This window comes from Ammospiza nelsoni, chromosome Z (genome assembly GCF_027579445.1).
Source record: "Ammospiza nelsoni isolate bAmmNel1 chromosome Z, bAmmNel1.pri, whole genome shotgun sequence".
NCBI lineage: Eukaryota > Metazoa > Chordata > Aves > Passeriformes > Passerellidae > Ammospiza > Ammospiza nelsoni.
Window position 1 is genome coordinate 70,754,527 of NC_080669.1, and position 25,888 is coordinate 70,780,414.

General features: G+C 37.7%; 1 protein-coding gene across 2 annotated transcripts in view; it reads right to left on the bottom strand.

Moving 5' to 3' along the window:
- PCSK5 (proprotein convertase subtilisin/kexin type 5) overlaps positions 1–25,888 on the bottom strand; it is a 226,290-nt gene that overhangs the window by 156,144 nt on the left and 44,258 nt on the right. For both annotated transcript variants that reach the window (XM_059491816.1, XM_059491817.1), the window contains exon 3: positions 22,652–22,765. In XM_059491816.1, coding sequence (XP_059347799.1) covers positions 22,652–22,765 — 114 coding nt within the window. The remainder of the gene's footprint in view (positions 1–22,651; positions 22,766–25,888) is intronic.

Sequence of the window (25,888 nt, forward strand, 5' to 3'; positions counted from 1 at the left end):
TGAAAGCCTCTTCCTAGACACAAATGCACCCAGTTCATGTGAAGAAATCTGGCTTGCCATGGCAATGAGACATGACCCTCAGGTATTTGTAATGCCCCATTAGCCACTCTCTAATCCACACGCAGAGCCCTCCCCTGTGAAATTAGTTCAATGAGCCTCTCTCATGAGTTCGGCCTTCCTGCAGCTCTGCCAGGCTCAGACAGAGCAATAGGCAAAAACAGAAAAAAGAGGGGGTACAGGAAAGAATAAAAGTAAAGCGTGGGAGGAAGAAAAAAGAAATTAAAGAAGAAATTTGTATTATAACAAATGATGGCTGTAGAGCCACCAGTGGCTGTAGAACATGCTCCACCTCATTCCCTGTGTCTCCACCTCATGTCCCCACTTCAGCCTCTCGTCTTGTCACTCTACTGCTTCTATGGAGTAAATAGATTTGGAGGGTGTACTCCACCTTGACTTAGTCTTCTCCAGTCACCAAACTTTCTCAGTCTCCATTAGCAAACCTATGTGCAAACTGATTCTATTAAATCATATTTTTCCTTCTCTTTCTTTTTCTCCGTTTTACCACCCAAATCAGAAGATTTAAGAGTGGTCATTTGTTATTACTAGAGCAAGGTTATATTATTATACATAATATAAAGTCTCTCTCAGGGTTTTTCCATTGTGCCCACAAATATGTGTCTCGCTCTGTCTATCCATCCTCACACAAAGGACTTCAGGGACCAGTTCCAAGGAATGTGTAGCTTTTGTTCTCTGTATTGCTTGGAAATACTCATACTGCTGGCTTTATGAAATTAATTACAGTGTAAACTTGCTGTCTGAGTGTAATAGTTGTACACACGAGGATTTCTAATGTACAAACAAGATGGTTTAACAAATTTAATGTTTCTAGGTACATCTGTCTTTTTCAAAATGTTACTAAATTAAGTATCAGAAAATACCTGCCAAAGTTTTTAGTAACATCCCTGCCATGTTCTGATGTGAAGACAAAGAGACAGGAAGATGGAACTACCAGCCTTCGGCCACAGGGTGAGCTACAACAGCCAATCAGGATTCCTGGCTCTAGCCTCCAGTCAGATTTACTGGACCATTACACTATGCCTTTATCCCCATTTCTGAAATGCCAAATGACCCTCAACTGCTTTGCTTAATGTCTTGTCCTCTCTTCCTAAGGGATGAGCTTGTTATTTTGCTTTCATGCCAGCTAAACCACACAGGCTGAGCAAGCATATGGGTATTTTAATCCCCATTCCTTTGCAAGCTCTTTGGATTTCTGCCAGAAGGTCACCAGTACTTCCCTTAATGAGTCCATTGCCCTCACTTGTCTTACTTGAATATTTTCTTTTGTGGTGGTGACTGAAGGGGCCTTTGCTACGTGCATGGAGACAGCCATGAAAGACATCTTGCCTTACTGTGTGCTCTGATGGTTCTCTCAAGAGACACACGAGGTCAAATTGATTAAGGAAGGGTAAAGCAGTTGTAACTGTGAGCCCACTTCTAACTTTAGCACACAGCGTAAGTTAACATAGGAATGTTAATACAAAATGTAAAGGCAATAAAGAAGCATCCAAATGGGAGTCATTCAAAACAGATGACAAGTTCAGTTATTATCATTACAAAAAAAAACAACTTCTCTTTTCCTATTTAGAAGAGCATCTGGGTTTTTTCACTTCTACTCCCTACTGTTTTTTCTTCTATTCAATTATTTATTTATGCATTTTTTAATCTCTGCCCTGTTTCTAGCCTTTATTTCTCTTTCAATACTGTCTTTTACTGAAGCACCAGTTTTGTTTAATTCAACATCTGATCCAAGATTTCTGTATTTTAATCACAAATTAGACTTTCCCTCATATTTGTGTCTGTATTTCTCCAGATAAATCAGAATGGGCATTTTCCTCTTGGAGCAGTCTGATTGGTCTTTAATCAAGAACACTTTGAATCTGAGAGTGGAATTACTCTTCAAGTACTATCTTTTATGGTATATGGTACAGATATGCCACTCCACATACCACAACATCTAATACGCCAGCTATTACTTGGCTTCACTTGCACTCTTTTCTGTCCCCTTAGACTGATTTTGGCTGAGATAGAGTTAATTCTCTTCACAGTTAGGCTAGTATAGGGCTGTTTAGGGTTTGTGATGAACAGAGCTGGGATAAAAAAGGGATGTTTTTGTTAATGCTTAGAAGTGGTTACCAGAGCCAAAGCCTTTTTTTCTCTTCACATCACTCTCTCAGTGAGGAGGCTGGGGGTGGACAAGAAGGTGGGTGAGGTCACAGCTGGGACACAGGTGACCTCAACTGACCATATCATAAGATGTCATGCTCACTACTTAGAGCTGGGGAGGGGGAGGATGAAGGGGAAAATGTTCCAAGTTATGGCATTTGCCTTCCCAAGTAATTTTTACACAATGGAGCCCTGCTTCCTGAAGATGTTTGAACACCTGGGAAGTGGTGAATGAATTCCCTCGTCTGTTTTGCTATTGTGTGCAGATTTTGCTTTTCCTATTAAGCTCTTTTTATTTCAATGCATATATTTTCTTGCTTTTACCCTTCTCATTTCTCTCTCTGATCCCTCTGTTGGGGGAGTGAATAAGCAGCTGTGTGGTGCTTAGCTGCTGGATTGGGTAAAAATTCCTCTTCCCTTCAAAAAACACTTCCTGCAAGGAAATTTCCTTAAATTTTCTTTAAGTACCTGCTGCTTCTCTACCACCAATCCAAATTACATTGTCAGGTTGCTAGCAGAGGGCTGGTTTTAATTAATTTGGAAGCAGTTTTTCAATTTATGGCGTTACGCAAATAAAGAACTACTAAACATCTGTCATGAAAATAAGCGTTCCATGATCCAGAGTGACTGAATTTTGTATCAAATGAGCAAATACTGAATTTTATGGTTTACTTTCAATCAATTTTCCATACTCTTTCTTGTTAAAATTTTACTTGAATAAGAATTTTGTTAGGATGAAAACATTTTTTTGCGATGATCATGTACAAATACAGTGGTTGCAAGCTTTTACTAGATCTGTCAATCTTTGAACTGTTGTTTTCTGAATTTTAAAGGAAACAGTATAAAATAGACTATTCTACTGTATTTTCTACCTCTTGAAATCAGCACTACTTCAACATACATTGCTTTCATCCATAGCCTGGAGAATACCACCGAAAGGAATAAACAAACTCTTGCCCCGTTATTTAGAGTAATTCCACTAAGATTTTAAAGATTTTACTACGATTTTAAAAGGGCATTCAAATCATGATGTTTTTCTTTGGAATGTTAAATTTGAAAATGCCAATTATACAACCAATGGTATTTCATAAAAACTATGTACAAGGTGGAAAAACCTCCGAAGTACACATAGAAGAAGGGGGAATATTGTATGAAAAATTTCAAATATTGAACTTTTCCCATACTTGAAATTCAACACTTATGAGCATAAAAAGACAAAATATATCTTGTTCTAGATATATCTTTGATACCTTTGGACAGACATTTTGGGAGCCTGCCTTTTCACAATTAACAAATAGACATAACTTTAGAAAGATTTTCTGAAGTTCGCATGTTGCAGACAGTATAAGACATGGGCATGGATTCTCATGCTTTGTCTTAGGAAATAGGGGGGTGTATTCTATTCCTATCTGATGGAGCAGTTATCTTCTGTTAATTAGTCAGTTTTCTTTTTCTCTTCCACAAGCCATCTTCCCTCAGGGGAGATATCTTCTGTTCATGGGCCACTGAGTGTCACTCTATGACTGATAAAATTACATCATCCTATTGAGAGAAACTCCCAGGGGCAGGAGCCAAGCATTCCTACCTGGATATAATCAGAGATCTGGAATACCACAGACAACCTTTTCCACTGGATTCCCAGAGAAGCAGTTGTCTTCTCCAGTGGATCTTCAGAGGAAGACTACACTCTTCTACAGGATCACTGCTCCAACAGAACCACATCTGCTACTCCAGGAGGACTGCAGCCACCATTTAATCAGACTGCTACCAACACCCTGACCCATAGGGTGTCAGGTTATATTCTGACTCTGTCAGCGTTGTTTCGTAATACTACATTTTTATTTTATTATTATTTCCTTCCCTAATAAAGAACTGTTATTCCTGCTCCCATACCTTTGCATGAGAGCCCCCTTAATTTCAAAATTATAACAATTTGGAGGAGGGGATTTGCATTTCCTGTTTCAGGGGAGGCTCCTGCCTTCCTTAACTGACACCTGTCTTTTCAAACCAAGACACGCTTATTTTGTGAAATGTCTGTAAAAACTACCTTATGATGATTATCTTAATGTGTTGGCTGCACTAATTTTGTAGTTGGAGTCTTGGTATGTCCATTTAGAGATCAGGAACAAAACTGAACAGTTAACTAAAGAATCAAGAACATATCAATGATTAAAATATTTTGGAATTACAAAGATTAAAATCAAATTACAACTGTAAAATTCTGTTCTGTCTTGCTTAGCAATGCCTATTCGTCTACAAAACCAGGATAGAAACAGAAGTTTCTAATTCTGTGACATACAGTTCATGACTTCATGCCTTCACTGCACTGGTTTCCTGCAGTTTTTGAGTTAGAAGGAGTTCTTAGGCAAGACCCAGTCCTTATCTATGGGGATATAAAGAAACACAACACGATAATCAGAGTAACCAATTGTGAGTTTGACAAGCCCCAGCTCTCATTTAGTGTTAGAATACCTATACTTCTGATCATGGGAAAGCTCTGAAATACTAGATCCCAGTTAGGGATTAGAAAAGATAGATTCTGGGTATTGAGAAGAACAACAGCAGCAACAACAACAAAGTCTGGTTTCCTTAGAGTCATAGTGAAATGGTCTTTGACACATACAGAAACAAAAATACTACAGTTATGTTCTCTGCATCAGAGGTTTGTCAGCTACTAACTTGCAAGCGTGGAGAAGACAGAAACTGCACAAGATTGCTCGTAGAGGAAGGACAGTCAAGGACCTATGCCTTGACCTCGAGCAACACAAGCAGAGAGAAAGGGAGCACACAGGGGTGATTCTGACATTCTGTGCAGTTAAAGAAATTGCTCTCTCCCTCTTCTGTGAAGGGAATGTAATTTGGGGCATTTGGCACTCCTAGCTTGGGTCCAGGCAAATGCACAGGCAGCAAAGGTCATATGCTTTTTAATAGAGGGGACATCCTAATGCTACATTCAACTTTCTGAGGTATGGATTTGTGCAGTGTTTAAAGTTAAAACTTGCCAATTATTCTCTCTTTTCCTGGAAAAAAATATTATGCTTTTCAGGTGATCCAATTTTAAAGGGGAATCAAAGAAGCAAGCAAGGTAATAATCAAGACAGTTGGAAAGCTAGGGTCCTTATTAAAATAGGCATAAGATATGTGATCTACTGAAATGACTTTTTGGCTTCTCCAAAAAGCCAAGAGTATGCACTTGAAAGCTACATTTTCTAAACAGACTATTAAAATAATGTTTCTTTTTAAAAAGTATTTCTCACTTTTTAAAATTATTTTATCACAAAAAAAAATATGATCAATGAGGAATTTTTAGAAGGAGGAACACTTGCAGATCTTTATTTTTCTCAGGCATAATCTGATACTTAGTGCATGACAAAAAGCACTTGATAACTGTATACAAAAGGTATTTCCTTCTGAGTTACATCTTTAAATAATTTCTGATTGTTGCTGCACTCTATATGTTTAAGATCTAGCAGGAGCAGGCAGATAATATAGAGCCTGATTAATCTCAAATACAAGATTCTTTTGCAGGAAGTATCATCCAACTTCTGGAGTCATACTTTGCTGAATTGCTACTTTTTAAAATCTGTACCTGTAGCAAGAGAAATATTTCAACACCGCATGATATTAAATATTTAATTCCGATTTATTGCTTATGCAGCTTCAGAGGGTTCAGTTAATTTACTTTAGAGATGAATTTGGTTCTTAAACTTACTGATTTATTAACAAAGAATACACTTAGAGGCCAATAAAACAATCACAGACATGCATTATTTTTTGCCTCTTTAAGCAATGAAGAAGAACAGAAAATCAATATGAAAGGGCTTCTTACTTCATAAGAGTATTTCATGACTACAGAGAGAAAAGAATAACTTACAAACCTACATATATGGGTTTTCACAGTGAAAAATATATGTTTAAATGTTTGGGGGGTTTTTTTGGTGCTGATCAAACTGCTATTCTTAACAAAAACAGAATAATTCATAACATGTTAAATTTGTGTTCAAGACAAGTCCATCACTTTTTCATCACTGTCACTTTTTAAAAGCAATATTTGTGGTTTTTTTCTGTAAACTGTGTGCTGGCTTAAAGAAGAACTAATTTAGGGAAGCCCTTTATGTCCATTTCACACAGGCTGATGACAGTGCACTCTTTTTAGGGGTGGGAAGCTCCCTTGCTTCTAGGACTTCAGACAGCAAAGTTTCTCTCCCAGCTGCAACTGCCTCTAACATCACCTCCTCTGACATGAGCCATAACCTGTGTCTCCAACAGGACATCTGCCTCTAGTCCCATTTCTTTCCCATGTGGTGGCAACAGGAGAGATTCCTTCCAGGCTGAGAAAGAAAAGCAGCTAAAAATGCTTTGTGGTTATTGTGCATGTACTGCCACCTCCACTAAGAGGCAAATATGAAAAGTTTCTTTTAAAAACTTTTTTAAACCACTTTGAAAGGGTCACTACAACATAATAATGATAACAACAACAGTGATGATAATAAACAGCATATTAGACCTGGTGCACCTTGTATGTCCTTGCATCACTGCTCATGTGTCAAAGATCATATGCTGACATAAAGGTATGTGTCAGTGTATGGACTCTCCCTGAGAAGCACTGGGAGAAATATAACAGCATGCAGAACATTATGGGCAGAGAGTGAGAAAAAAATAAACAATTTCCTGTGGTTACTGCCAAAAAATGCCAGAAGGAAAGAAGCAGGCACTGAAAGGTATGTATGTGGCAATCTTTTCTCAAGATCACTGCACAATGACTTACTGCTGCTGCTCCTGTTGATACCATCAATACCATATAAATAGCCTAGTTAGCATGAAAATGCATTTTTCCTTGTCCAAAGTCTTGAAAGTATGGAACTCCTTTTACTAATTAGAGAGAGTATGTGGGAAGAACAGCCTCAGCAGTGCACCACCAAGCCTGGGGATTCAGTATTCATGAAGGACAAGTGAGTCCTCAGAGAGACAATGCTTTCCATTTTACATGGCCTTTGACTCATTTTTTATTTCACCCCTCTTAAATCACAAAAAAGAAAGAAAAATATGGCAGTTTTACAGAAAGTCCAAAAATGCTTTTTTATTTATGCATCAGTTCATGCAGTTGCAGTTCTCTAGTAGGAACAAATTTCTCTCTCTCTCTCTTCAAGCTAGACTGGATATTTTCATTATTTCTAAGAAAACAATTAGAGAGATGGCAAAGATTGCTTTAAAATAGTTTTCATAAATTTCTAAAGATTCTTGCACACAACTAAAGACACAATTTACTTTTTAGGATGTTTTCAATGAAAGACCATTAGTTCTACATCCATTTGTTACAGGGCTTGGAAGAGGAAGGTGGTTTTATTTAGACCTCGAGTAAACATATGTTACAGAATTGCAATAACTGCATGGAAAGAAGGCCCTGAGCAGATGGCTTCAATTAAGCACTAACCTTCCAAGAGATTGACTGAGTGGGAGGAGCCTGGGGCTTACACAAATACTCTTCCTTCTCTTTCCCTCTTTTTTCATTTTACAGTGAAAAAGGAAGAGTGGTGCTTAAGAAGAATATACTATTTTGGGACGCTGGGGGAAGACAGGGAACTGATATGGGCTGGACCAGGAAACTTTTTTTGTTAAGAATGTTATGAACTTGCAGGACTAAGAGGATTTGCAAGGAAAAAGATGAAGAGATGTTGACTCTGAATAGTTGTATGCAACTTTTAAGGACTCTTGCAATGCTGCAGTCCTTTTTTCTCTATTTTATGTTGTGGTCTGATTGTGCCTCTGATCCATGAGGCAATACCCTGCTGACATCTGGTCTCAATGGGATGTCCTGGAGGAGGAGAAGGAGGGACAGAGGGACAATGAGAGGGAGGGATGTGAGACAACAGGACATGTTCAGGAGGCTGAAGGAAAGATACCTGTCCTATTCTTTCTCAAGGAACAAAAGCAGGTAGGAAATACAGGGCATTTTTAGGTCAGAATATGAAGAGAACCCCATATTCCACTACTACAAATGGAGAATGCATGTGTTGTTTCTCAGGCTGAAACTGTTTCACAGTGCATTCAGTACAGGAACAAACATCTATGCTACTTGATACCTAGCATACTTTTCTCTAAGAACCACAGCCATCAGGTTATTGTAGCCTTGGTCCATTATTTGTTCAGGTATATCAGAGGAGACTATAGCTTGCCAGAGGACAAACTTTAGGATCATGAAAACACTCCCTTGAGACACAAGTGCAGACATCACTTCATGCCCTCCTTAGACAGCCTTATAAAAGTGTTTCATCTAACACTGGAAATGCGTGCTGTGAAAATTCATTAATGGTAGAGGTTAAGACTAAGATGGATGGCTGCTAATTTAGCTTGCCTACAGGGAAGTAAATGCCGTGGGCATCAACAGGCTTTTCACCATTTGAGCATGCTAGGGTTGATGAATGCAAGGCCCTCTGTGTAGTATAAGTGAAACCTGGGAAGATAAGGCAAAATCACTAGAGAGGGTGGATAGTTATAATTTGCAGTTGAGATCATCAGGTCTAAATGAGAGAACTAGCCCAGAGAAGGGAGGCCTGGGAAGGAAAAGGAGGCCTGGGAAGGAAAAGGAGGCCTGGGAAGTAAAAGGAAAGATTACTCAAGAACATCAACAAAAACCCAACTAAGAAACACCAAAAAGTTTTGCATATGATAAAGAAGTATCACACAATTATTCTTGTAATTGTCTCAGGAAATTTGACTCAGATGATCAAATTTTGCAATGTTGAGCAAGGTTACTCTAGAGATTTTTGACATAACTGTGCAAGAAAGACTGTGCAAAATAAGACAATGAATGTGAAAACATTGTCAGAATTGCAAAGAATCTTACAGAAATCTCAGCACAGTGTCAAGATTCTAGCTAACTCAGAAAATACAAATATTGGGAAAGGTTCTGGAGAAGTCCAGTGTATTTGAAAACACTATTTTTATGGAGAACTGGATGCAAACAAATGTCTACTGAGCTTTAAGGGTCTTGGGGAGCTGCTGCTAATCTAAATCCGGACTTTAGCATTAAAGACACATAGATACCATTCATCTCAACAGTGCTATGAAGGAACTTTTGCCAGCTGCAAACAAAGTGATTGAATATATGGAACTAATCTGAGAACACAGTTTTAAACTAATATTAGAGGAATGTATTCCTTTAGACAGAGAAAATATACAACCTCAGTGTATGCACCTTTTATTTGTATCAAATATCATTTGTCTAACAACAAATGGAGGAAAATACTATTGGCTTATACTATACATAACACAGTCTTTGCACTGAAATGATATCCATTCATGATAACTTTCAGAATTTGCAGGTATCTTTGCAAATCCAGGAAGTCTGCAGAGAAAACACTCAAAGAAAGAACTAAAGAAAGCTATGATTAGAGCATCGTCAGAAGGAAAAAATATATACAATCATAAATAAACTAAAGGTATGAGTTTAATTTTATGATTGCTGACAATTTCTCTGTGTCCATCACTTTTTCTTGTACTACTGCTATTAAATATTCTCTGTACTTTTTATAACACTTTCTGCATTCTCCCTTGTCTCTCCTACCATCATTATCTTCTATGATTCCTGTCAGTTACCTTTTATACCTTACACTACTTTCAAATCTGAGCTGTAAATGGATCATCTTTTCCCTCTTTGTTTCTCCTACAAAGAGTCTGCTGTTTAACTGCACAGATGATTTTAAAATGAATGAGCAAAAATATGTTACAAAGTTAGAAAGGTTCTTCCAAGTAAAAGGGGGGAATTATCAGGGAAATACAATGTACCTCCAGTAAACTACATTTTTCCCATGTTCTACCATGAAAACAACCATTCTACACAAATGTTTTTTCTCCCTTAAAAACTGTAGTGAGGTGTTTGGGTCCATTAGAGATATGGCATGAATCTGTAAGCACTTAACATATCCACTCATAAGGAAGCTAGCAGAAGATTTAGACTATCAGTTTGTACTTTGAATCCATTATGACTCCTTAACATAAAGTTTGTTCAAGGAAACATTACTTAGCATTACAATTACAATTTACAATTGCTTAGAATTACAATTACATTGCAATTACTAAGCCTCAAATCTTAAGAGGCTCCACTGTTTACTTGTAGCTCAGGAAAGTTGAAACAGTGTTCTTATATAGCACACTCAAATCTGATGACAGAAAAGTTAGTGGGGCAGAAAGTACAGAGAGCACCAGACACAGTGATCTGGATCACTTATGAAGGTGAACCTACTTAAGCAGAGTGTTTATAATATAGTTTTCTATAAAATCATGCAAAAAATTATGCCTATAGCAAGGGTTAAAATGCGAATCTACAGAAAACCAGCAATAGTTAAAAGGATTTAAGATCCTTTTAGAATCTTAAGGTAGACAGTCATCTGCAGCTTAAAAAAGATGCTCTATGAAGCTACATATTATTCTTTGATAGGTAAAGCAGTGGAATAGCAAAAAGTGGGTAAAGATGTTTTTCTTAATGACAGTAGTGATGCTATTTTTGGAACAATGCATGCATGTGCCCAGTATTGAAGTTTTACAGGATATGTTACTGGAGAATGAACACAGAGTTGTTGCTTGTTTTCTTGATGCTTCTTGTCTGAAATAAGTAGTGTAAACACAACTTACAGTGATTCTTAACAAGTTAAAGAACCTATTTTATCTGAGAGGGTCAAGACATGACTTGACTGCATCATGCAAATAACTCAAAACAATTATATTTTTGAAGGGGGAATATTTATTTAATCTAGTAAAGAATGGCCTAACAAGGTTAGTACAGACCAAGATAAACATGCAACTAAGATTTGTAAGATTTTTAATCATCAAGAAAAGGCTTAATCAAACTAAAGGAGAATTAACCAAAGGAGTTGAGATCCTGATGCTGATTTCTGTGAGACTAATGTAGCTCAATGTCAGGAACTCCTCTGAAGCCTCAATAAGAAGTATGATATGGGAGAACTAAGCTTTTTTCTGCTATTTAACTACCTTCAAATAATTTGAGAGGAATATTCAGTTTATGCAGTTGGGTGTGGGCTTAAATATAAGCATATAATGAATAATTCCACTCTGAATACACAAAGAAACATTAATTACTGTGACTAAATCTCAATCAGATATGCTAAGCAAGAATGTCAAAAGTCAAATAGATGATTTTAAAGGTCATCTAGTCAAACTGTACTGCAGTGAGCAGGAATCCATTCATCGTGCCTTCGGAGAGGCAGCACGCCACTCAAATGCACCTGTCAGTTCACAGATGAGTAGCTGTGGGGATCTAAGTACAGAATTGACATGAGACAACCAAATGAGCTGATTTGTACTTTTCCCCCTTTGGCCATCTTGCAGGAATGAGGGCTACAGCCAAGCCGAGATGTGTGGCTAAGGCCATGATGGCCTGCCGATGGAGTGTTGGGTTATCAGATAGAGAATGACCCCTAATGCTGCCATCAGCCAGTGGGGAGAGTGATTGATGCTAAATCATCATCTGTTCTGCTCCACCTTTGCACAAGACCCATAGTCTGTAATCTCTGAGCTACTGTGGACATCTCCTTTACATATAAAGTGGCTGCCCATCACCACCATTTGTGATGTAAATTACAGAATATGCAGTCTCACCTTCACTATTGCAGAAAGTATACATTGGCATTTGAAATTCTGTAGGGCAGAGGATGAGAATACAATCAACTCTGCAGATAAGTAAATGGGCTTGCTCATCTCCCAAGAGCAGGAGCACCTCTTTGGCTGAGTTCTGCACCTCCAACTGAGTTGGAATATACTCAGGAATACTTATACATAGGACTGTATATATAGTACATGTACAAAGTACAGTTTGCAGGTCTAGTGAATTTATCACCAGTAATCTAAAAGAATCTATAATTTGCTGCTCCAATAAACTGCACTATTGGTGACTCTAAGTTTGTGAAAGTTTCTATTGAAGTCCAGCAGACTTACAGCACTGCAATAACTAATTTCCCTGTTTGTGAATCTGCTTTTGTAAGTTCTTATTGAACTCAATCAGAATTATGCTGTTAAATTGATTTTAATCAGAAATGAGGCCCACCCACACCCAGCCTCTCTTATTTCTGAGAACTAGTTAGAAAGCAATGGTGTTTATTTTATGCCAAAGTTAATGCAACACAGCTCCATTTAAGAGTGGGTGACAACATTTTTGAAAAGAAGTTGAATAAAATTTTGAAAAAATATTTTAATTACCTCTGGAGCAAAATTTTAGAAGTTTTAGTTGATAAGCATCACTACATAGATACTGATTGTTTTAAAACAAAAAAAGTCAGGTTTGTGTGGTTGCTCTGCTATTGATATGAGTCTTCAAGGAAAAAAGATTTCTTAAAAAAAACAAAAAAAAGTTTTCATTTTATAACATTGAAGTTGTGTAATATAAATATAAATATTAAAAAACAATAAAAATAGATAAAATAAAAATTATAACAAATACTATTGTTTTCTATTAATTCAGCTGAAGAACCATTTCAGTCTTGTTACAGACATCCTCATCAATTCCTCTAGAGATGGACGATTTGACATACAACAATCCACAAAACCAACTAATGTAATGACAGGCTTATTAAAACACAAAATTTGGGCCAATTAGCAGCCAATTAACGTTGGCTTGGAGGACACTGGGAAAAATCAACAGAACTTAGAACTGTACATTACGTTTAGGAATATCTTTAAATCTGTCCTTGATCTGCAGTGCATTCAGGTGGATGTCTATTGCCAGCCAGGTGTAGGGGATCTGATGCTGTGCCTGTACATGTTGCTGCACACATTCTCAGTAACAATACCATTATGGGTGCAAGAATCCCTGTCTGGGCGGGCTGTTGGGGTCCAGTCCGGCTAGCTATGGACCCCAGCCCACAGGATCTCACATGGGCAAAGGCAAAAGGCCAGAAGTGCTGTTCTCCACATGGGGACGAATGTCCTCTGTTTATTGACTTATGAGGAGACACAGGCGATGCCCAGGTAGAAGAGAGAGCATTGCCTCATGGCGGGAGACATTTATCCCGGGGGAATGGGGAGTGGAGGAAGAGGACCACAGCCAATGGGATACCAGTGAGGAGGGGCGAGGGGAGGTCTGACCAGAGGAGAGACCCCCAGAGGGTATTGGGGAGAGGGGTGGGTGAGGGAAAAAACTACGTGATAAGAGAGGAGGAGAACAAACCATGTGATATAACATAAAGTATTCAGTGCAATATAAAGACTACTCAGTGCAAATCTCCAATCGCTCAGTGCAAAACAACAACTAAATAAACTATTTAATGCAATACAACATACAGGCAGCACTTTATTATTAAAGATCTCTTTTTATTTTTATGAACAGCCAAAACAGCTGTTCTTTTCCCTCTATTTAGCCACTTTTTCCCCTGTTTAGTCACTTTAATCTTTCATCCTTTGACTTATGGATGCCAGGATTTAACATGGATACAGTATTTTAAGTGAGAACTTTTCAATACACAGTAAGTACTTTCCTTCTTGTCTCTCTCAATGTAACACATGAATGAAATGAACAAATACATGCAGCATGATTAGAATCTCCTTGCCACCAAAAGGACAAATGGGGAAAATTCACCTCATATGTCATTGCATGCAGTCCTTCTAATTGAATTTTCCTGTATGAATCCATTTCCAAGTAGTATCCCTACTGACAAATGCCTACAAGAAAAATAACTTAGAATAACTGATAAGTTAGAATTTTTAAATTATTATTATTCTTAAAATCTAAACGCATCTACTGACATGTAAATTGTCCCTGTCCTTCCCCAAAGAACACGACTGCATAAGGAGACCTCTGCTGCTTGGTGCCTGCCTGGAGGCAACATGGGTCATAACCTCCATTCCCCTCATGCTCACACTCGTATTTAGAACTTCTGCATGCCAGGAGATTAGAAGAGATGCATGGCTCAGGCATAGTTTGATTTCTCCTATTAGACCATGGGACAAATCTTGTGTGTGAATCATTCAAATATTGAAAACACTGAAGATATTTTCTAGGCCTTGGCATCGTAACAAACCAAGCTTAAAAAGTGCATTTGGCCACCCATGTAGATTAATTCAGAAGAATAAATACTGAATTAGAATCAGAATGTGTCTGTGGTTATAGTTCACATAATGCACAATGTGGTCTTTGGGTATCACTAGTGAGATCAATACTTGCAATTTTTGAATACTGGTGGAGCAGCAGCAGCCAGACAGTGAAAACAGACCACATCTCATGCCAGTATGAGTGGATTTAAAAGGCAGGAACCTTTCAGAACTTGCTTTCCTCTCACTGGTCACTATCAATGACAATGGGTCAATGTTATGGTGTGTTTAGGCAAACATTTTTAAAGGACAGGCGCAAAGTAGAATAATGCTTTCAATTTCAGAATACTTTTACCCTCTTATATAGTATGCCATCACCAGTCTGGAGTGGGAGCAGATAGAAATTGCAGGAGGAAATTATGTAAAAAGGACAACCACCTAAGAGTAGCAAATAGATCTAATAATTAAATCAAAACTAACAAGATAGCTACCTAAACTGAGGGTCAAGATCCCCAAGAAAGCTGGACCAATCCAACTCCTCAGTGTTGTTAGTGAAAATTTTGATCTATCTTCGTTTAGTTTCTTTTGAGGTTTTTGTTGGTGTTTTTTCTTTAGTTAGTTAGGGTTTTTTGTTTGCTTGTTTCTTATTTTGTTTTTTCTCTGTCATTCATAAGAGATGATGCAAAGCATGGAGACAGGATTGAGGAGCTAGGGGTAAAGATACTGTAGGTGGTAGGATGTGAACACAGAGCCTCAAGCTTGTGTGCTGTTTTGGGAAATTTCATCATCAGAAAAGGGTGTTGATTCTCCAGCACCAATTCAGAGGCCTACAAGAACTGGGATTTTTCTTTTCAGAATCATATTTTCTCTAAGCAGACTGACTCCTTACCAAGATGTAAGGGCTGTAACACTTTCTAAGTGGGCTACATTAATTTCTTAATCTGCATTTCAATTCATGTGTAGACGAGGTCCTAGTTAATAAAGGTTATATGGATTTTAGTGCTTCAGCAGCTGGTATCATATAAAGCTCATCCAAACATAGCATGTGAAAGCTTGCATTTAACAAACTTTCCTCAACAGCTTATTTTCAGCCAGACCAGGAGACTTATAATGAGAAAAAGTGATTCAAACTTCAACCAGGCTATGGAAGAGTTTTTTGTAACTTCAGAAATGCTTTTTCTGTGCTTAACTTATGTTATTTTTTTTCTAAATGGGATTTCTGGCTCCAAATACAATTGTATGATTAGGAGCTGGTATTCATAAAACCCAAACCAGGAGTTTTTTACTCCCAAACATTAGTTCACTGTTTATTAATAAACTGTCTTTAGTTTATTAATAAACAGAAGACACAGGAGAGGGAAAACCCTGTGATACACTTCATATTTAGTCTATCATGTATCTGCTGGTCATTAAGCGACTGTGTTTATACTACATGGGTTTAATATAGTTTCAAACTGTTTTGAAAACTGAAAAAAACTTACTTTTTTGTTAGAAATTCACATAAAAATCAATGAAGACAGGAAAGATGCTTAGATAGCATGCTATTCATGATTTAGTGAACTCTATCACTATAGAAAGGGTAAGACAAAAGTAGTATTAATACCTTAAACGATTCACACTTTAATCTCTTGGGGATATCTGAGGCTCTTCATTCCTGCACATTTCCTCTCCCTGACCACATTCTTTTCTGCTGTTAGCTGGAAATGAGTTCATTTTGAAACAGCCAGTTCTGCAGAATTTATAATCTCAGCAAAAGAGTAAACATAGATACTGCCTATATTGCTCTACACACTAGAATTGGAGTATTTTTCAAAGAACTCTCCCTGCCTTTCCTTGAGGAGACTTGAGGTCCTGCTCTGTCAGTGTCCTGTACAAAATGCTTACTTAATTTATTCAGATTAATTTTCATCAAAACTTATTAGAAGTCATGCAGATATGCAAACAGCTGCTGGACTTCTTTCCAAAATGGTGCCGATAGAATTTGTGTACTGGTAGTCTCTCCTGCTATCTGCTCTTTGTTGGTTGGGAAGAAAATCCTATCCACAGGGCTAGAGTAGCAGAAGTAATGCACAGCAGATATTTCACTACATCAGAATTATCTAAAAGTAATGCCAAGGGTGACCTACATTTAATGAAGTAGTGCAGAATGCACTTTATTGGAGTGTCTGTCCTCAGTGCATTTGCTTCCTCTGTTGTTGGGGGATGGGGGGTGCTTTCCATCCGCTTTGTGGGTTTTTTAAAAACATGGACAAAAAATGTGCATAAATTAATGCTGAAAAAGGCTCAGCAAGAGCTAAGGTGCTCTGCAAACTGGTAATTTTAGTCACAACATTTGCTCATGTGATATAAAGGAAGACACAATTGAACATAGATGCTGGAATCTGGAAAGCTGGAGTGTTGATGACCTCACTCCATGGGCTCTATATGGAATGTGTCTTCAGTTAAAATGGGCATACTGATTTTTAATGACCAGTACAAGACGTAACATTCTAGAGCCAAATATTGTTCTCCAGTTTCTTCTTTGACACAGATCAAGCTCTCCTCAAAGAATCATGGAATATCTCAGGTTGGAAGGAACCCACAAGAATTATTAAATTCAACTTCCTGCCCCTCGCAATAGTACCTAAATCATATGATCAAAAGCATTATTCAGACTCTCCTTGATCCTATGGACTGAACAGTTAGGAAATTGCCTTACACTTGCATATGTCACACTATTTAATTTTTTATCAATCAGACCACAAGACAGGCAAGCCTCAGAATTAATTCTACACTGTCGTTGTGTATTTTGGTAATTTTGGAATTCCTGATGCTTGTTCTTTAGGTGAAATAATGTATAAAATATTAGTTAAGTAGATACACTTTTCCAGAAGTATCTGCAATTTTAGTATGTGAACAACAGCGAAACAAGATATAAAGTTTGAAACAAATCAGAATTTTTTCTATTAATTAAATTACCTCTCCCTTTTTTAGTAAATTAATAGATTATTCAGTACTGTGTGGCATAAGAAATTGTTTTGCTATTTGGCGTTACTTAATTTTGATTTTTAAAAATCTGAAAAGCAGATAGTTAACTAAGCAGCTGCTCCTGAAAACTGCTCTTAGAAAGCAGTAATTCCTTCTCCTTTGTAAAGAGGAAAAATGTACTTCCAGGAAATTACGCATCTCTGTTTATATCAGTGGTTTTCCTGCTGAAGTGCAATGTAAGATAAAAACTGAAATCTAGCAGAATGTGTCCCAGTATGACATACAAAAGCTAAAATCAGATATTTTTCAAATATTGTTAGAAATTCAGCAAAGATTTTGAGGCATTATCATTTCTTTACTAACTGCAAAAACTACTCAGAAAAAGGCAGTGCAGAAAAACACAGTATTATACACAAGTGATATTTCACGAAGAATATTATACAAACAAGTACCTACAGTTTCTTAATGTAACTCAGTTGCTGCTTATAAAAAAAAAAAATCATGTCAAATAAATTCCATAAAGATAAGAGTGGATGCTCTGCCTCTGAAGATACAATAGTAGTAAGTAGGCAGAAGAATGTGTGCTTTTGCTGTATGATGTATTACTAAATCTCTGACACACAGGAAAAGCTCTCCCAAAGCAAGTGTGGAAGGAATTTTGGTATTGCTTCTTCTTGCTTCAGTGAAAATGCTGGCACAACCCCCAGAAGGTGCTGGCTTCCATTTTTTGTTTTCTGGGCATTTCCAGGTGTGCTTATCCAGGAGAACTATATCCCAAAGGAACAAACCAAGAAGCCTATCTAGTCTGTTCTGCCTTCAAACTATTTGCTAATCTTGCTAAACTATCTGCATTCATAATCTTTTTTCAGCAGGCGTGGATAAATCCACTTCTATAGGCTTTTTGATTACCTAAAGTGTTTCCAAAGGGAAATTAATTCAGGTCAAATTATGAATTACTTGATTTCATGTTATTGTTCTGCCTTGTCCACACAGAACAACAAAATATGTGTTTCCACAGGCAGATTTGCAAAGTAATGTGTGGCAGGCAGAGGGTTCTTTTGAGCAGCACTTCTGCTGAAGTTAAGCCACAGATCATCTTCTGAATTTTACAGAACACCAAAAGCTTGATCTTCTCATGCAATAAAACCCAAAAATATGAAAGTGCATGCAACAACCAAACCAAGTTACAAAATACTCAAAACACTTTCAAGCATGCCGTGCCAACTCAGAAAGAACAACCATTTGGCTTCCACTGCACAGATGAAAGGAGAGAACAGTACTTGGGAGGGCAATAAAAAGAGTGAGGCTTTTCCTTAGTTCTCAAACAAACTTTTAGGAGGTCGTAAAGGAGAGTGACATGTATTCATTTGCTGCGGTGTTAGCATATGGCAGGTAAAATTCAAGGAAAACTCAAGGAAATTCTTCCTTGAGTTCTGCCTCCCTGTACCTGGGCCAGCACTCAGACCTACTGTGACCTCTCCTTCTCCCTTGGCTTCTTTCCAGTCCATCTTATCAGGCTTCTGTGACTCCTTCCTTTGTCCCTCTCACTCCTTTCACAGTCCCATCCACCATAGGTGTCCTCATTAAGGACAAGGCCAGGGAAGTAAAATCTTTTTCTCTGCTCTGCCACTTGCTTGAGTTGGGAGGAGAGGCACAAGGTAAGCCAACTTCCTACAGACGTCATGAGCAGCACAAGGGAGGCAACACACCTGTCTAACTCGTCACCTCCACCTTATTTCATGGCTACAGGACCTTCGCAAACTCACATTACTCACTACCGAGAAAGGTTTATTAGTCCTGCTCTGGCTGCCATCCAGAGTCAACTATACTGTATCAGAGCAGAGGGTCTGTCCCTCCCTGTGAATGAACAGCTCACCTGGGAACTCACAACTATAACTGGAGAGCACTATGTAGCATACTGGAGGAATTTTCTAAAGAAATGAGGTAACTGGATTCACCAGACACTTCATGGAAGCTCAAAGCAATGCATGCTTCACAATCCCCACTGAAAGTGAAAAGTAAGCAATTTTCCCTAGGTATTGGTTTCAGCATTAGAGCTCAAGCAACAAGCCCTACATGCAAGTAATTCAGTACACACCAGCTTGTGTGGCCTGCTCTCAATAGCGGTATAAAGTACATTTCGCCTGTTTACATCAGAAATGCTACAGTGCAAATATACCAAAAAATGTGATGATTGATGACCAATAAATACTGACTGATGAGGCTTCTCAGCAAATCTTTTACCTTCAACAACTTTCTAAAAACCCTATTGTTGCACAATTATAGATGTAGAGTCTATCACTCTACTTCTGTAATTGCACAACAATAGCTGTTTGGTTCAATAACTTACTTTATTATTATTCACCAAGTAACTGGTAAATGTTCATTTCCACTATGGCTCAGTCGCATGGTTTTACTGTGCCTTGCTGCTATAATTCTCTTCCACCCTGAACACCCAAAACACCTCACAATTGTTGATCTGCTTCTCCTTTCACTCCAGTTCTGTGAAAACCCCACAGAACTAGGTCTCATAACCTGTCAGAGAAACAGCACAGCCAAGCACTGTATGTTTTCTTAGGTTTACCAACTTCTATTTGAGTATGTTTTCAGAAGTTAAAAAAAAAAATAGTGTTTTCATTATGCTTATCCAAAATGTTTTTCTTATTTTTAAAAACCCCATCCAGTGGAGCCCATCATCACAGCAGAGGTAAACTACAACTGTAGAAATCTGTGCCTCTATGCCTGTGTGATTCCAGTTTCAGCCTAACACTATGGAGCTGTTCTTGAAGTTGGGAATAAAAAGAAATGGTCAACAACAGTACTCTGACTGAAATCTACCAAAGTTATTTATATTAACCACAACTTTGCATGTATTTCTATTTTTTAAATATATTTACTTCCTCTCTTTTTTAAACATATATATATTTACATTCTATAGTTTCCTCTGCAGATTAGATAAAGAAATTCATTTAAACAACTGGCAGGTACAGTGAAATTGATTAGGCACAAAGTTACCTCAGTCATTCTGCTTATTGTTAGCTCCAAGTTGAAAAAAATACGGAACAACTGACTCCAACCTCTTTCAGCCAAAATCGTCAAACTGACTGTATATAGTTCATCCAGCTATTGGCTAAAAGGTTATTTTGTCAACACCAGTGGAAGAGAAGAAATTTATTAGATTTAACATGATGGTACAAAGGTAGCTGAGCTCTGGGAATGGCAAAAATTTTGAAGAGGATGCTAACTAGTGATTTTTTTTTTCCTTTGATATCAGTCCATTCTGATCAAACTGGACCTGATTCTGTAGGGCATTTGAGTAACAGTTGGATTAGTTAAGTTTCATATGCTAATTAGTCTATAAAAATATTCTATTTTACTCTTAAGCACAGATGCCTGAAGATTCAGAAGTTATGCTAAAGATGGTTGGGTTTTGTTCAACTTTCCCTGCTTTGAGGGAGGGAAGTCAGAAGAAAATAACTTTTTCTTTCTCTGAAGTGCTGTGATGGCTCAAAAGAGAAAGAATGCCTGATTCTCTTGCAACTTCTTGCCATGGATAACACACAAAAATAAATAAATTTATTATTTCTAGCCTAGAAAATGAAAATTACAAGAAGTGGTACTTGTGAAGAAAAGCCTTGGAGAGGAAAAACATTAATCAGGTATGGCTTGACAAAGTCTTTGAATAACAGGACTTCTGTCAACAAATCTGAACTGCACTTATGGCCTTGTTAGAAATTGTGCCAGTTCAATGGGCAAAGGTATCAGTCTTAGCCCACAACAAAGTTACTTATTAATCAAAATACAACCCTCTATATGATAGTTTACTTATTACTTTCTCAAGAAATTACTCAAGAGTAATTTCTTGTTACTCTTACTACTTTCTCAACAACATGTCTGCAGCCAGTAACCTAAAAACCTCTTCCAGCACAGCAAAGACTAAAACCATTAACCAACCTTGAACTCATTTTTTCCCCTTCATCTTATAAAGCTAAGAAAGATTAACAAAAGCAGCTATGGTAACAATCATAAACACAGTCATATGAGGATATCTTTTATGTCTCAAGTCAGTCCTAAAGTCAATCCACTCACATATTTTTAGCTATTCACCCTGATGAGATAGCATGTTCACTAATACTTTACTCATCTCTTTCAACAAAATGTCATCAAACCACTATCACTAGTGATGTTGCAAATACACAGAGTTATCAGTGGATGTAAATGCAATCATTCAGGAATGGTCTCTTCCCAGAAGGTTTGAAAGTAAGGATTTTTTTTCCACTGGGACAGAAATGAGGAATTATGAAAGTTGTACAAAAAAGCAGTGAAGTCCATTTGATGCTCTAAAGTCTGTTCAGTGTTACACTGGCAATTCTGGCACAGCTGTGGGTAGTGTGGCTAGACAACACAACTATTTTTTAAATAGGGACTGCTATCTTCCTGATAAAATTAGAGGCAACTGCTGTAATTATCTATTATCAGAGCACCTGTCCTATGAAGAAAGACTGAGAGAATTAAGCTTGTTTTTCCTGGGAAGGATCCAGGGAGACCTTACTGCAGCCTTTCGATATTTGTAGGAGGATCACTAAGAAAAATGAGGACAAACTTTTTAGCAGCACCTGTTGCTATAGGACAAGGGGCAATGGCTTTAAACCAAATGAGGGTTGATTCAGGTTAGAATTAAGGAAGAAATTGTTTACAAGAAGAGTTGTAAAATGCTGGACTGGGTAACCCAGAGATCTGGTAGGTCCCCTATCACTAGAAACATTCAAGATCAGGTCGAATGTGGCTCTGAGCAACTTGATCTAGCTTAAGATGCTCCTGCTCATTGAAAGGTGGGTTGGACTAGAAGGCCTTTAAAGGTCTCTTTCATCCCAAACCATTCTGTAATGCTAAGGTTTTCACCTGGCAAAAATGAGGATGTTTTTTAAAACATCATAAGTACAAAGTTTCTCTCCAGACTTTAACTGTGATTTTATTAGGAAAAAAAAAAAAAAACAAACTTTTTTTTTGAAAAATACAACTTCTGTCAGACAGGAAATGAATGGTCAGTGCGGGTGGACTTCTGTTTCAGGGCAAAATACATTTATGTTAGGGACACTGAATTATGTATTAAATACAAGTGGGTTCTCACACGTTGTGGCTAAGTTCTTCCATTCTCATTGCTTATTTATCCTCAAGTAAGTAAGATATCTTTCCATAGGAATAATTAATGAATAAATGCATCAGTAAATGCTTCCTACTGCACGGCTCACCACAAATTCTTTTTAATACTTCTAAGGAGTTAACAGACTTTTATTAGCTACATAATAATCCCCAAATCTGCTTTTTCTGAACATACTCTTCCTCCCCTTTTCATAATATCAAACCAGACAACTAAACATTAGCATTAAACGGAGTCAATGACCCTACATGTACTTACCATGTACCACATGCTTGGCCACTTGGGATCATTGAAATAAGTGGATTGGGTACCACCAGGCTTATAATCCCTCTTTATCCTTCTTTTAACCACCTGCTGTTGTATCCACTCCACCTGCCAACCAGGAAAACATACGGAGAATGTTACAGTTCTGTGGAGATTATCAAGAAATGTGCAAAAACTTGGGATTGTTCTCATTACCACACTCCAAGGCATATTTCGTATTAAAGAGTTCATTTTGGCAGTAGAAATTGTGCAGATCATCTTGAAATACTGTTCACTAAGGAATACATTCAATTTAGCTAGCATTACAAATCTACCCAAACAATTGCTTAAATACCCTGCTAGAAGGACTTCATTGGGTATTACCTTTTAAATACTATTATTTTTCCAATTTTTCTTTCCCAGATTGACTCTTCTCTTGAATTTTTAAAAACTCCTACACAAAATCTAACAGCATATTACAATGAAGAATTAAGTGCATTTCTAAAAGGATGAGTTTGTTTTTATTTCTATCTTTCTCTTCCAGAAAACAAAAACATTAAAAAATACATTCAAAAGTTTTGCTTTTAGACCAATATCTAAATCATCTTCACAACTCAGAGAGAAAAAACTCCCCCCCAGAATTAAACTTCATTTTAAGTAAAGTGTCAAGATTGTCTCAGAGAGGCACTCTGGAATTTTATTTTACTAAGCACTCCCCTGTGAGAAACAGGATACTGGATACTGAGCAACAGCGTGATACTGAGCAACAGCTCTAATTAAAACAAACACAAAAATGAGTTTGAAACAGGAAAAGAAATTTAGGGGTTAAAAATCTGAAAGTTATTTTTGTGTGTCTGACACCTCTTCAAACATTCATGACACATCCAAAGGAAGGCAACACCAAAAGTGACATCAACCTTAGATCAGAGGGGACTCTGCAGCTATTTCTGTATTAGCTATTCTAAAAGGGAGCTAGTTTCAATAAATGTCAATAATATTAACTAACCACAGAAAAAGCCCATGCTGTATTCACACACATCTAGCAGCTTATATATTTATGCTGAATTGTTTCAAGGGATATAGCTACAAAAATTAATTCACATCTCTCCAAGTAAGACAGTCGTCTTCTCCTAGCAGCCAACTTTGCACCTTTTATTTGCGATGTTTGAATATCTGTGTATGCACACAAACATAAAAATATATCAAAGAAGTTACTTTCAGCTCACATATTTGTCACTGGTCAGAGACAGTATTAATATTTTTCTTTAGCAGGCTAATCTCTGTACTGTGCATTCACAGCAGAACTTCAAATCCTTAGGTAGAACATACCATAACATTCTGGCCTCTACTTCTTGGTCAGAAAAACATGGAGAAAGACATGTCTGAATTTGTCCAGAGAGGATTCTTACAGCAGTCCTTATAGAGACTGGATGGTTTTCATGGTTTTCTTCATAAAGATGAAATGAAATTTTCTCCTTCCCAAGAACTAACTTCAGGATCAAAAGTATTCTTCTAGAGGCTAAATTATGCAGCCTAAGAACACAGACTGTTGGGTAGAACCGACACTGAAACTCGTTTCTCTGTTAAATCTTCTAGGAACAATCATTAGTCGCTTTCTGGTTCTATAAGAATGGAGAAATTTGACATTGTTTCTCTCTTGCTTATTGTCCCCTCTTCCAATACCATTTGAAATTCCCCACAACATGACAAGAGCTAACTGCTCCCTTCAGATCTGACTGAATCCAGGTGACAAGAGGTGACAACTAATTGGTCTCAGGCCGTTGGATGTAACAGAGACTGGAGGCCTGTAGGGTACACAAAGCATGTCTGAGCAAAGGCCAAAGAAAGTCAAATCAAAAGACTTTGGTAGGCACTAAGTCTAATGGCTGCTTTAAGCTGGGATCAACAAGACTCTCTACCTCTCTCCTCCATGAAAAAGACTGATTTCTAATAATGAACTGAATAATGAACCCTGTTCTCCTGACCTTTGCTGCTAATATATGCTTTCTTTTCCAGACCCTCACAACAGCAGCTTGTTGATCTTCAAAACTTCTCTTTTTTCAGGTAGCCCATGCCTACCAACACATAAAAAAAAAAGAGACTGGCATCCTATGTATTGTTTAGTCTCTGACTCCCCACCTGCCTGGACTGCCACAGACAATGGGATTTACTCTTCCATTACTATTATTTAGTCACAGAATCACAGAATCACAGAAATTCAAGGCTGGAAGAGACCTATAAGATCATCAAGTCCAGCCCATGTTCTAACAATTCAACAAGATCATGGCAGCAAGTGCCACATCCAGTCTTTTTTTGAACTCTTTGAGGGATGATTACTCCACCACCTCACTGGGTAGATGACAAAAAAGCTTCAACAGGTCTGAAAAATCAACCATTCCTTTCGGGGCTTACACAGATCCACCTTCCAAGTCTCATTATGAGATTTGGGTCTCAGTGCTAGAAACACGTTCAGCTGACTGAGGTCTAAAGCTTCTATGCTGCAAGAATATTTACTGTTATCTTGATTTGCCCTTTGCTGAAGGGATTAACCACATGAGTATGTTAACCACCCTGAGAAAGTTGTAAGTCAACAAATTTCAACATTTTACAGGCCAAAACCACACAGAGCACATCACGCCACGCTTGGTAACTTCTATCTTGAGTCTGCAGGGAGGAATTAAATCTACCACAAACAGAATCTAAGGATCTGATAGTGCTGCAGAAGTGTCCAAAAAGACAAACCAATGAGACAGACTCAGCTGAAGCGGATTAAACCTTCTGCCACTGCTGCCTTTAGTTTAGATGCATGAACATTAATGAAAGAACTCACCAACACTACTATTGCCTAGAGGAGCCATAAATCAGAGACCCAGGACATCTAATTTGGCATCAGGGACCCTCACATGTCAAGGCTTCTATAGGAACTACAATGAGCAACTGTGAGAAGTTTTGGAAAAACACCCTTACTTTTTAATGGAGCCAAAGAAGTAAACATATTCCTGAAGCCTGCGCAATACACAGGTTAAAGAAGAACTTCAGCAACCGAATGCCATTTCCATATGGATAAAATGAAAGGAGTTTTCCTGACTAGACAAACTCTTAGCCAAACTCTCTACTCATTCACTGCGACGTTGTCTCCATTGATTACTGCCTATTCAGTGACAAATATCTGCTGATCAATAAAAAGTTTTAAATATAAAGGCAGCATAGTACTGGTGGAGACTGGTGTATGCATTGCTGCCTCAAAAAAAG